At 39.0% G+C, this 14,129-nt stretch overlaps 1 protein-coding gene across 2 annotated transcripts; it reads left to right on the forward strand.

The window, feature by feature from the left end:
- Window positions 1–4,938: 4,938 nt before the first annotated feature.
- Window positions 4,939–13,678, forward strand: p2rx3a (purinergic receptor P2X, ligand-gated ion channel, 3a). 2 transcript variants are annotated; one of them, XM_039813721.1, is made up of 12 exons: window positions 4,939–5,327; window positions 6,971–7,106; window positions 7,402–7,473; window positions 7,988–8,057; window positions 8,817–8,919; window positions 9,050–9,127; window positions 9,288–9,429; window positions 12,002–12,138; window positions 12,229–12,322; window positions 12,860–12,925; window positions 13,019–13,096; window positions 13,232–13,678. In XM_039813721.1, exons 1-12 carry the CDS (start codon window positions 5,194–5,196, stop codon window positions 13,349–13,351), a joined length of 1,230 nt encoding a protein of 409 aa, XP_039669655.1. In that variant the 5' UTR covers window positions 4,939–5,193; the 3' UTR covers window positions 13,352–13,678. The 2 variants fall into 2 exon arrangements, with proteins under 2 accessions (XP_039669655.1, XP_039669656.1); XM_039813722.1 differs by lacking the exon at window positions 12,860–12,925.
- The last annotated feature ends 451 nt before the right edge of the window (window positions 13,679–14,129 follow it).

The following is a 14,129-nucleotide window of genomic DNA, read 5'->3' on the forward strand; positions in this document are numbered from 1 at the left end:
AATGGAAATTGTAATGCCATGACGCTTTGCAAACTCAAACACCTCCTGAGGAAGATCATGTGATATGATCAAAATCTCCAGTACCGATACTAAATGGACCTTTGGTGAGATTGTTTCGTCATCTGTTGATGTCTAGTTCAAGAATGAACTTTGAACCTCATCACAGGCATCTTTCTAATCATGCCATGTTAAAACACTTATCATGAATAAAGGCAGCACGCAAGACTGAAGTCCTGGCAGTGTGACAGTTCTCCATAGTCTTCCAAATTCACTGCACAAGGACTCATTTATACATTTTACTGGTATTTTTCACCACATGAAAGCATCCACCTATCCACTGTTAAAAGGGCACTGCAGCTCAGGGAGATCTTTGCTCTTACTGTAGTCTTACTCTGGAAATTCCCATGGATTCCTATTCTCTGCGGTGTTGTACATCAGGCCCATTTAACCAGGCAGGGCGGTTTGAGAGTGTGTTATCACTGGAAGTTAGATGGCAACACTAGTGAATGTTGGGGAGACAGTGGTTTCAAACAGGAGGCCAATGCCTAAGTACATAGCGGTTTGTAAAAGGGCTGCTACATTAGGGTCGAACAGGGTGGTTTTTAAGAGCCGAACATTCCCGGATGTGTGGTTCACTTCCACTTGGACAGTGTTGGTTTTGATGATAAGATACTCTTCCTGCACATCCTGCTGCAGTAACACTGACTGGGTGTCCTCAAAACAACCCCTTTGGGACAATTCCTTTTTTCACAAAGTCATTTGAATAGATTTTTGCTCAAATATATATTGAGTGTTCTCGATGTGTGCCACTTGAAATTACAATTTCCCTCATTTCCACTGTACCTTCTTTTTTAAAGTGATAGTTCGGAGTAATTTCACCCTAGGGTCCTTTGCACCATGACCTTGAGCCAAACATGCCCCCAGAAGCTTTTTTCAGCTGGGTCGAACATTGGGAGAGTTAGCGTGATCAGCTGAATAGCTTAGTGCAGGGGCTAATGGATCCACGTTTGTATCTCGTAAATGACCCCACTAATAATGCCCGAAATGATAACAAACTTCTACACTAGTACATATAGGTTATGCATTCGTAAAACGATGGATTGGAAAGTTGTAAGTACACCAGAAGATTATGTAAATAACACTTGCCTGTTGGCTTCTACTCTCTGCTGCTGCAGTTGCTGCTACTGCTACCGGCAGTAAGACAAGTGCTTAGGGCCGTCTACAAATTACAACAAAAATATTTATTAATTTAATGATTAAATAAGGTAATGTCTCCAAACTTATCTTAATTATAACTGTCTCCTGCTAGTTATACTACAGCACTTACTTTAAAAAAAATTAGTTAAATTAATAAATATTTTTGTTGTATCTCTTTTCGGTAATTATAACACCGAAATTAAATTATAATTTGCAAACGTCCCTAAGCACTCGTCTTACTGACAGCAGCAGCAGCAGCAGCAGAGCAGAAGCCAACAGGCAAGTGTTATTTACATAAACTTCTGGTGTACTTACAAACTTTACAATCCATCGTTTATAGGCATAACCATTTGTATAAACGTTTACCTATCGTTCGGTATGATTAGTTATTAGTCGATAAAATTAGAAATATCCATTAGCGCCTGCACTAAGCTATTCAGCTGATAACGCTAACTCTCCCAATGTTAGACCCAGGTGAAAAAAGCTTCTGGGTTTTTTTTTGGCTCGAGGTCATGGTGCAAAGGACCCTAGGGTGAAATTACTCCGAACCATCACTTTAAGTGCTATTTTAAAGCTTTCAAGGAAAACAAGAGTCTAAAGCCATGCTTGCGGCTCTGTGAGGTTGTACTTGGGTAAATTGGTGCTTTGAGCTGGTTACATGCTGCCAGTCCGACATGCTTCTATTCCGACATGCCGCTATTCCGACATGCTGCTATTCCCTAACCCTAACCCTAATGGAAACAAAAAATTGTCGGAGTGGTGGGACGTTAGAAAAGTTGTGACGTTAGAAAAGTTGTGAAAACAATAGAAGTGCCGCCACTCCGACAATTAGACGTCAATGTCGGAGTGGTAGTATGTCGAAATGGATGGCGGAACCCCTTTGAGCTAAATGCTAACATCAGCTTACTAACATGCTCACAATGACATTGTTGCCATGTGGATGTTTAGCAGGTATAATGTTCTTAGTTGAGTGTGTTAGCATGCTAACATTTGCTAATTAGCAGTACACACAAAGTACAGATGAGGCTGAAGTCAATTGTTTTAAAGGAATTTGGTTAAAGTATTAGAACATTTTAAATGTTGACCTTATTACGGTGCTCGATGAAAAGTCATAGGAATCACTAAAGTGATTAACCTGAGGCGGACATGAATGTCTAAACCAAATTAAATGCCAATCCATCAAATAGTTGTTTAGACATTTCACTCAAAATTACATATGTCAATCTCATGGTGGCGCTAAAAAAAACATTGGGGGATCAAAGTAATTAGAATTTACTGTCTGGGAACAATGAATATACAAAATAGTCTGCCAATTTGTCTAGTTACTGTTTCAACTGTAACTTTTGGACCAAAGTGGTGGACCGATGTCATTGCCATCCCAAGAGCCAAAAATAAGTCATGTCGCTGTTTATATGTGAGGTTGTGTTCACGGGATCTTCGCGGTCAAAGACAGATTATGTGTGAAATGTGTTTACATAGATTCCTTCCTATTGAATGATGATCACTTTCATGACGGTTTCCCCTTTCAAGGAGAAATCCATCGGACTATCCTCCAGTCCTTCCTCATGTGTGTCCGCATCTACGATCTCACAAATAGTGTCTCATTTGTAGATGTATATGTTTCACAGTATCGTTGACCATTACAGGAATGCTTACAGTCTTTGTGATAAACGTAACATTAGTCACATGCAGCCTGAAAGCTTGTTCATGTGTGTTTATCCTGTCTTGTATTAGGTTACCAATAAGTGACCACAAACATAATGGACCCACTTAAGAAATGACAAAGTCTCTAGGGACATGCACGCACGCACTCACGCATGGATGTACGCACGCACGTGCACGCACACACACACACACTGTCATTGTATCATTACATCCTGATGTGAGAGGCAATAATGCTGTTGGTGCTTGTGAGTGTATTGAGAAGTGGTCGTATCATATGTCGCAATTATTGTACAGTTGTCAATAACAGTGTTTATAATTTATTACAGTGCATCAAGCCTCCTATAGGAGTCTCTAAGTATAGAATCAGATTGCTTTTTTTCTGTAAAGAACTGTAAAGAACAAAATGATGTTAAATGGAGACACATTGAACAGTTGTTTTTGTCTGAGTGGTTACATTTAAAGTTATATGATACTTTCAGAAGTTTTCACAGCTACTTTCAAGAAATATGAGATATCTCAGATGAACTTGATCCCTTGAATTGTGACACATATGTACTGAGTGGGACATTTACATTTTAAAGATAAACTTGTTAGTGCTTCCTGGTGGACAAACTGCAATTCTGACACTATTTCTACATTTTCAATAATATTTAGCATTTTGATTTCTAATTTCATGTCACTTATCAGTTAGTCTCACTTTGCCAGACCATGCACACTGCGGAGGAGGGTCTGGCTACTCCACAAAGCATTCTGGGATGGGAGAAAAACGTGCTCTGGTTTATTGGCATTTCTTTAAACCAATCACAATCGTTATGGGCGGTAGTAAGCTCCGCACAGAGCCGCTGCAAAATAAAAAAAACTCAGATTGGACAGATAGTCTAGCTAGCTGTCGGAAAAAATACATGCATCCGGCGAAATTTTCTTGTGGGACTGGAGCAATCCCCGAAGTGTAACGTCAAGGATATAGACTATTTATCAGTTGACATTTGCAGAGATACTAGTCTATCCTCGACGTTCCACCTCTGCGATTGCTCCGTTGCAGACGGAAATTACGCCGGATGTCACTCATTTAGCCCGGATATTCGTTGCCTTGGGCTTCCTTTGTGTTGCCGTTTTAAACTTCGGTCGATTTATGAGGACTTAAAGGTGTTAACCTTTTTTCAGATCTCTGCAATGTCAATCCAGACAGCTAGCTAGACTATTTGTCCAAACTAAAACAACTTTTGAACGTACTTTCCACCAAAATAAATTCCTTTCCGAGACTATTTTGCAGATTTCCAGAATCAATCTGGATATGCCAAAAAACAGATATTTGGGCTGGCAGTCTGAACACGGCCTAAAAAAACAGCCATTTTAGCTAGATGTATTTTAAAACAGATGTAATCGGATCTTGCTTTTAACCATTTCACTTTGTGAAGGAATGCGTTAAAAGCTAAGGCATATTTTTCAAATTACTATAATTGATGAGTCATGAACATCATGAACCATGAAACAGCTGATGTACTTGTACAATAGTATACTTGTATCTTGTTTAAGTAACAATCTTTGAGAAGCCTGTGTAACTTTTGACCAGAGAGAACAATTGAAAACTAATCTTTTGACTAACTGTCCCATTTAATGCCTCACTGTGAAATAAACCAATTAATTAACCAAACAAATAAACAGGTAATGCAATACATTATGTATTTATGATGTTGCGTCCTTTATGGTTCTGTGAGTAAAATGTGAAGGGTTGGGTCACTCACTAACACTGAAATTAATAAATTATGGTAGTGTACTTTAGATAAAAGCATACTACCTAGAAGGGATGAGGAGAGCTGGGAAGGGAGGGAGACCTCATTTTCCTTCCTTTCATAGACACAGAGGAGCAGCCGCACCAGCTGTCCCACAGGGAAAAGTGTGTGTGTGTGTGTGTGTGTGTGTGAGTGTGTGTGTGTGTGTGTGTGTGTGTGTGTGTGTGCGTGTGCGTGCGTGTGTGTGTGTGTGCGTGTGTGTGTGTGAAAGAGGGAGGGAAAGAAGGACACTTTCACAATATCCTCTGGCTCATATGAGTATCATAAACCAATGAAACAAAGAGGACAGGGACAGTGAGGTTTAACCATCAAATATACAGTGAAGCAGATGAACACAGACCACACCAAGTGAGTGAAAGACAGGACCAGTGTGATTTCTCTCATTAGAATCAGGGGTGAGCTACAGTTTTATCAGTTCACTTCCCTGAAGGCATCTGTTGAGGCTGGACAGGAGTTGCACTTTTCTCTCGGACTCAGGACCCGGACAGAGGACCCAGCCCATTGTCTGTTGCTCTCTGACTTGCACTAACAAGCAGCCATGGGCTCCTTGATGTTGGGCTGCGTCACTAACTTCTTCACCTACGAGACTACCAAGTCTGTGGTGGTCAAGAGCTGGTCTGTGGGCATCATCAACCGGCTCGTACAGCTGCTCATCATCATATATTTTGTCGGGTCAGTGATGTTTTTTTGTTTTTGTTTTTTTTGCATGTTTAGTGGTCCTTGGTTGTTTTTTTATCCGTCCTTCCCAGGCTTTGTGGAATTAGAAACTCTGAGATTTCTCATTTTCAAGGTTGGGTTCACCCAAATTACAAAAATCCTTTTTTTTTAACTTGCCATGCACATAGTTTAGATTTTATTTGGCTATGGTTTGAGATATCCTCTAACAGTTTTCCCTGTATTAAGTGAGAGTAGCAATACAACAAAGCAAAAGTCCTGCTTTCAAATTAATACTTAAGTAAAAGAAAGGAAGTATTATTGGCAAAATGTTATTAAAGTATCAAAAGTAAAAGTACTTTTTGTGCAGCAGAATGGCCCCTGTCAATTATTATACATGAAATCATTTGAGGATTATTGCTGATGCAGGAACCTGTAAACAGCATTTTACTGTTGCATCTGGTCAAGAGTGAGATCATTTTAACTAATTTATATACATTAGTTCTTTAAGAGTAACTAGTAACTGTAGTGGAGTAGAAAGTATAACACTTCCCTCTAAAAGTTAATGGTGTAAAAGTATAAAGTAGCATAAAAGTACAGTACAAGTAGCCTACCTCAAAATTGTGCAGGCAAGTAAAGAACCTAAATGTAGTAAATGTAAATGTAGTAAATGAGTAAATGTACTAAGTTACTTATGTGCTGCACAGAATATGTGATAAAATAATATTATCTTTAGTTTAGAGACAGACAAAACTAAACTGGGGATATTGCGATCAAAGTATACATCTTAGACCAGTAGGCCACAGGGATCCCCCAAATTTATAATTTTTAAATTATGTTTTAGCACGTGTTGGCAGTGCAAATAATGAATACTTTTATTTTGTACTGTTTTTATCATATTTATTTCTAGTCACACTTATGTATTATCATTACCTTCAAAAAGTATGCAATTTAAAAAAGTTTTTTTAACAACACATGCTGTTCTCAAGATTTGTGTGTGTGTGTGTGTGTGTGTGTGTGTGCGTGCGTGCGTGTGTGCATGTGTTGATTTAAAACTCAGATAAGATAAACTACTAAAATATCAAAAAGGAGTACACAATATGGAGGACATACGTTTCACTTCAAGATTTAACATCTGAGCACTGCTGTAAAGAGAGGGTGGATCAGAGAAGACAGCTGTTGGCAATCGGAACAGAGAAAAAATTAAGTTTATGTGCAATGTAGGTTTCAGTTTGTCCAGAAAATAAATGCTGCAGCTCCTAAAGACCAACATCTGAGGCTATGGTTCCTGATTATCATTAGGTGAAACCTAGGTCTGGTCTGTTCAACAAAGTAACATTATTTACACAATAACACTTTGGATGAGTAATCCAGGGCAATCAATTGCTGAAAATAGCATGATTACATTGTTGAATTGATTCAATTAAAGCAGCCCTCAATTATTTGTATCAGACGTAACTTAACCATGTTATGCGATATGGTTAATAAAGTTAGCATATAGTGCATTTTTAGACTAGAGGTTAAATCAAAACATTTTTTTTATTAAAACAAATTTTAAGACTGAATTTGACGACTTATTGTATGCAGAAACAAGACTCTTCATGCTCTCCACTTCTTTAACTGAACTCTTGACCTTCTGTTAAATCATTTGTGTCCCACAGCTGGGTCTTCATCCACGAGAAAGCTTATCAGGTGACCGACACCGGCATCGAGTCCTCTGTGATGACCAAAGTAAAAGGCTTTGGTTACCATAACGACCGTGTGATGGATGTGGCCGACTATGTGTTCCCCCAACAGGTGTGTGACTCTGATAATATGTGGTTAAGGCCCACACAAACATAAGCATGACCTTGGACAAAATAACAATCTTCAACTTTGTTTGAGGTTCCCTATCGGACGGACTACAAAAAAGAATAGTTTGAGTTGATTAGGCCGTTGTTGATCCAGAAACTTTGGTTATGTATTTTTTTTTTTTAACTGTTTTATTGTGAACAAGTTGTCTGTCAGTTTATAAGCTGATACATTTTTTATGTGCGGCACATTTTGACCATTGTTTGCATTACATAAAAATACAGTATCTGCTGTGTTTCAGGGTGCAGATATCTTCTGTATCATGACCAAACTCATTGTCACAGAAAATCAGTTTCAAGGAAAATGTGAAGAGGTGAGGACACATTCAAATCATTGTTTACCAATCAGTTCCAGTGCATTGTAACACTTTCTTTTTCTCTTTCGTGACCAAATGTGGCTTTTGCAGTCAGAGCCCTGCATGATGATGTAACGCTTGCAGACTCAGGAACATCTTTTAAATCACTTCTAAAAACCTATTTTTAAAGCCTTTTACAAATGTTCAAATGTTACAATCTTTTATTTTTCCACTTAATGTCTTAACTGTTATACTTGTTTATTTGATTCTTCTATATTTATTGTATTGTATGTCATTTGTGTACCTGATTTTAGATGAACTCCAATCAAAACTACAGAGCTCTCAGGGCAATCATAGAAAAGAGTCCTTAGAAAGTCTAATTCAAGGAACATGGTCACATATCTTCTAACTTGCCTCATTATTACAATACGTTCTATTAAAATGTTTAGTAATAATTTTGTCCAAAAAAGCTCAAGGGTTAAGTGTTTGTATGATGTAATTTTAAGTGTCTGTGTGTTTTTGTGTGTTTCAGTTTGGGGAAAAGTTTAGTTGTACCACAGATAAAGACTGCCACAAGCATTTTGGCAACATCCTTGCCAACGGTGAGTCTAACTTCGTAAAGAGAAACTTTAGCTAAGCTCACACTACACGACTTTCAATGACTCTCAGATTGCTGTACTGTTTAGACTACATAACTTGCTGTCTTGTAATCGGGAATCTTGAAGTCGTGGTTTTCACACTACACAACTGACCCATGACAGAGGGACAGAGGAAATGACCTAATACCATCAGGGAGACAGGATTAGGATTTTTTTGTTCCAAAAATGTATGTCCAATAGAAACAAGCTTTCCAAGTTGCTGGTGCACTTATATGCAGTGCTAAAAAAAAAAGATGGATTAGGGGCTGTTGTCATTGGCACACATGTTCACAAAATAGCCTGTTTCCACACGTCATGTTCAATATCATGCTCCTCAAAACTCACAAAAAGAACGCAGAGGCTGAGTGCTCAATCAGTTAAACTAGTTAAAAATGCATATATATATATATATATATATATATATATATATATATATATATATATATATATATATATATATATATATATATATATATATAATAAATCCCAGAATACCCTTAGAACTTTTCATAATTTTGATCCGGCTGAAAATTGTTGTAATTTTTAAATCCTAAAAATAAGGGTCAGGTCTATACATAGCCTTCAGGTTTTGTTCAGCTACTTCACCTAAATATCTGTAAAGTAAAAATAATGTACTAAAGTAATGTCTGCCACTGTATTAAACCATATCAATGTGTCTCCCTTTAACTGACATTCCTCCTCTCTTTCTGTCTTACAAACCAGGGGTAATAACAGGTGTTTGCATTCAACCCTCCAACAACACCAAGAATGGTCAGTGTGAGATTGAGGGATGGTGTCCAGCTGAGAATGATGACCAGGCTAAGATGTAAGATTTACACACACACACACACACACACACACACACACACACACACACACACACACACACACACACACACACACACAGACAGATCTTGTCATCCTAACCCCTCCTTCTCTGTCAACATCCTGCCCAGCCGCCCGATGATAGATGTTAACAACTTCACCATCTTCATCAAAAACAGTATTCGCTTTCCACTCTTCAATGTCACCAGGTAGGTCACACACAAGCCTGCATACACACACATTCTCCAATTTAAGCAGCTGAAAAAAAGTGTGGAAAATACATAATAACACATAGCCTGATACATGCTCCTTTAAGAACTACAAAAAAAGTTGTTTTCTAATCATTGAAATGAAATACTTTTCTCTCAGAGGTAACTTTCCCACCACAATGACGGCCACAGAGATCAGGAGCTGTACCTACCACCCAGAGACGCACCCCTTCTGCCCCATCTTTCGTGTGGGGGACGTGCTGAACTATACTGGGCAGAACGTGGATGCCCTGGCATCCCAGGTCTTATTCGCCCGCTATTCCCTCTCCTTCTCAAAAATGTCTTAACTATTTATCCTCAAGGCTAAAATGTTGCAACTGCACAGGAAATAAATTAAATAAAGTGTCATAAGACTTTGCCCTGCGGATTCATGCTGTTAGTTGTCAAGTCCTCTTGACAGTGCTGACCTTGGAGGGGACAGTGATCTGGAGAGTCCAAAATAGGGGATGCAATTGTAGCTTATTAGTTGTGTGTTGTACCATTCACTTTTGTTTAACCTCCTCTGTTGGCATAGAAACTGCTCCACAAAAGAGGAAGACATGAGATTATGAGACAGGAGTCGATTGGACAAATATGTCTTTTGAATAAACAGTGTGAACCTATAGTCCTGTTAGCGAATGAGCTATGCTAAAAAGCTAACATGTTTGCTAACTTGGTAAACATGTTAGCTTGGATAGCTTAACTTTACCACTTCAATAACTTTTTTATTAGGGCTGTCAAACGATAATTTTTAAAAAATTGCGATTAATCGCTGAATTTCTATAGTTAATCGCGATTAATCGCATGTTTTATCACATGATAAAAATTCTATTACTTTGAATTTCAGAACTGTTTTTAAGTACATATTAACAATGGAAGGCAATTCTTACCAGTGTATCTTGATTGAACTTGATTATGAACTTGATTTTAAGATTTGTATTTGTTTATTATTTATTTATCTACTGTAAACTAAAGAAAAATGTGTGAATCTAGTCACACATTTGAATCTAGAGTAGAGCTTAGATCGGGCCCAAAAAAATCAAGCCCGACCCTACCCGAGCCCGTGCACGTTGTGTCCGAGCCTGGCCCGACACATTAACTGTAATTATGAGCCCGTGCCCGATTTAAACCTAACATTTTTTTAATACGGGGCCATTATAACTGACGTTGTCAACTACAATTCAGAGTTGTTGGAACTACAGAAATCCTTTTAGAATTATCTTAATGAATAATGCAACAAGGACGAAGCATGTAGCCTAAACTGCGCTGTTTGTTTATTCAGAATGGAATGGATCGCAAATGGGTCCGAATGACGAAACGTAGCCCTCAGGGGTAGCCTATGCTTGGAGAAGTAACAAAAGAGGACATTGAAGGCTAATTATCATCTTTTCTGCCACGGCGAGCCTGCTTCATGTGTCTGTTCATCGTCCAAGTCCCCGTTTTATTTGCTGTCATAGGCGAGCAGCGTGCTGCACTTAATGCACTCGACAAAGCCAACACATATGTTGTCACTGCCCACGACTTGTTTAAAATGGTTCCATACCTCCGACTTTCCTCCAAACTTGCTCAAAGGTAATTCTCCTGTTTTTATTTTTTTCTTTACATCCTCAAGCTCCATGTTATACAGCAGGCCCGGTGTGATGTGTGCGAGAGGAGGAGACTCCGCGCATGATACCTGTTGCATTTTGTAGCCTAACTATAGTCTAACTTGTGTAACTTTTTGGACACATTTGTTACTTTGGCCTAAATATAGCCTATATAGATAATATTTCAGATTATGGCATAGCTTCCTCCCTAACCGATTAGGCTAATAAAGTAATGATAAAAAAAAAAAAAATGCATGGATGCATCGGGCAGAGAATCTAAACTCTAATCTAGAGCCAATATAGTGTGCAGTAACTCCTAAATAATTTTGATGACTTACTGACGTCCAGTGATCACCTTGCATCACTTTTCAGCAGTTCCAGTTTGACTGCTTTCTCCGTGTCGTACAGGCTGTGTACATGCGTGCGTGAAACTACTGTCCCCCTCGACGGCAATGTATACGACGGGTCAGAACATGCCAACCGTAGTCTTTAAGACCCGAGTCTTCTACGATGCTGACTGGTCTGCAGGTAGTTAACACCCATTTCGCAAGAGCTGTAGTCATTTTTTGGGATTTGGTTTCATCCACAGGTCGGCAACTAGCACTCTCCAAAATAGTGCTTTGCCTGAGCCCACTAGCATCAACCTGAGTCACGTTAACTGTACTATGCTTAGCTCGTAGGTGGTAGCTCAAGCTTGACATCCTTCGGTGATATTTTAATGCGGCTTTACGCAATGTGCATATGGCTTTTGACCCGTCTGGGAGTTTTGGAAAATAAAAAGCGCCATTCAGAATTGTGTTGCTGCTGTCTTTCTCCATAATGCCTGCAGCCTGCAGCAGCAGGATTTGTTACGAGGAAGTATGGCAAAGTGCGGCAAAGGGTAAAAATAGTAGCCTGTTAGGCACGACGTGGAGCCGAGTGAAGTGAAAATAAATCAATAAATGGCGGCATGCAATTAATGCGATTAAAAAAAAATCGTGTTATACTTGGCCCTTAATCACATCGCAATTAACGCGTTAATGCTGACAGCCCTACTTTTTATTGAACAGTAGAGAGAAAATTGTATTATGACTGACTAACTGGTGCCCGCCCAACTGGCTAGCAGGTTAACAGTTAGCTCGACAACGACAGTCGTTTACAAGAGGTTGAGCAAATAGCAAGCAGGCTAAATTCTCAACACTAGAGGTTTCTCCCTTATTTACCACTGCCTTCTCAAGGTGCATCTGTTTTCCTTATCCTTCTCTTTCAGGGTGGAGAAATAGGAATTAACATTGAGTGGAAGTGTAACCTGGACCTGGACATTGACTATTGTGTACCCAAGTACTCATTTACGCGACTGGACGCACCATTTGCCAAGAATGCCATCTCCAAAGGCTACAACTTCAGGTCGTGAGGCTGATTTTTACTCTGGATGTCTACTCAATCTTTTTCTTTCTTTCATTCTTTAGTTACATTTTATCTTCTCTTTGAATGCAGATTTGCCAAATATTTCAAGACAGAGAATGGGACAGATTTTCGGACACTTCACAAAGCATTTGCAATCCGCTTTGATGTTATGGTCACTGGAAATGTGAGTTGTGTGAAATTGTGGCAACCTGGAAATTTGTGTAAATATAAAATGTTTAAAACACATTTTTAAACCTAATTTTTAAGAGATTGCATTTGACATTTATTGCAAAACTGTTGTCACTTAAAAACATGTTTAAAGTTATATAATACTATATATTGTTAAAAACTGTTTTAAAAAGCAAACTGGAAGGGCACTTGGAGAGTGCAGATCTCTGCCAAGGCATGCCCTATCACACCATGTTAATGCAGTGTGAATTTTCCCAGTTGGGTACTATTTATTTCTGATTATTCCGACACCACATCAATGCCACTCCACAATTCAATGAGTTCTTCCTTGGCCCATTCAACACCCTTCCACCAAGTTTCATGAAAATCAGGCCAGTTTTTCTGTAATCCTGCTGACAGAAAAACAAACCAACAAACAGACTAACCAAGCCGAAAACATAACCTCCTTGGCGGAGCTAATAAATATAAGTATATTTAAATGCCTGGGATTGTTTATACATTAGGTCACGTAAACTGACCCCATCTCTTCCAGGCAGGAAAGTTTAACACAATCCCAACACTGATCAACCTGGTAGCTGCCTTTACCTCTGTTGGACTGGTAAGGATTTGTGATCAGGCAAAAGATAATAAAAATGTATTTTTCTTCTTTGCTGTCAGCTTTGATTATACTTTATTTTACCTGTGTCGGCAGGGTACAGTTCTCTGTGACATTATCCTACTGAACTTCTTGAAAGGGGCTGAACAGTACAAAGCCAAGAAGTTTGAAGAGGTAATGCATGTTTTGATTATGCATTTTGACTACCAATACAGACGCTGATGGCAGAGTGACCTTCACCAAAGAGTCCAGGTAAGCTTTCCTGTAAGATCTTCCTCACAGACTTCCCTCGTTGTTTTGTCCATCCAGGTATCAGAGGCTCAGATAGAAGCATCCCTTGCTCAGAGCCCAGGCAGCCAGCTGTCACTCAAACCATGTATCAAGAGCTCCTATGATTCTGGAGCCATTTCCCTCGCTACCTCTTACTAACCTATCTGACTGACAACAGCAACAACAATCTGAAGAAATGGACTTTCCTCTCTCTTTCTTTTCCCTTATTGCCTTATTGACTTATTGCAGGAGATTCATTGTCTTTTCCGGTTGTCAGGATCTTGCAGTCAGTTTTAGTTTATGGAATTTGGTATAAAGAAGGACAACATGGTTGCCATATTTGCAATTTTGCAACAATTAGTGGGAGTCCCAGGGAAAGAACTATGTCCTTGTAGCAATAAATGTATTAATAAAAGAAAACTGCAGAGAATATACGTAACATTTTGGAGAATGTCTCTTTCTTGTCTCACCAACTGCCCTTCTTCTCTGTCCTGCACAAATAAAAGCACTAAAGAGTCTCCTAATGGCATAAGGACATGGTTAATAATATTGATGTGTGTGTGTGTGTGTGTGTGTGTGTGTGTGTGTGTGTGTGTGTGTGTGTGTGTGTGTGTGTGTGTGTGTGTGTGTGTGTGTGATACTGTAAGAGGGGGCTGAAGTGGGAGGTTGAGGTTTACAAATGGGCCATTTTAGACCACTGCTGCACGATGACGCACAGTAGATGTTACTGTACAGACTAATGGAGTAATGTAATTAATCTTTTTCCAATCCAAAATGGAATTATGATTATCTTTTTATCTGTCCATTTCTCTGGTTTACTCACACATTGTCATCTCAGACAAGTAAGTAATAAGTAATTCTCTGTATTTCCTGCTCTCTCTATCATACACATACTATGATATCTCAGATTAGTGCCCTAGTGTGTGACCAGGGCACT

The sequence above is a fragment of the Perca fluviatilis genome, chromosome 10 (genome assembly GCF_010015445.1).
Source record: "Perca fluviatilis chromosome 10, GENO_Pfluv_1.0, whole genome shotgun sequence".
Taxonomy (NCBI): domain Eukaryota; kingdom Metazoa; phylum Chordata; class Actinopteri; order Perciformes; family Percidae; genus Perca; species Perca fluviatilis.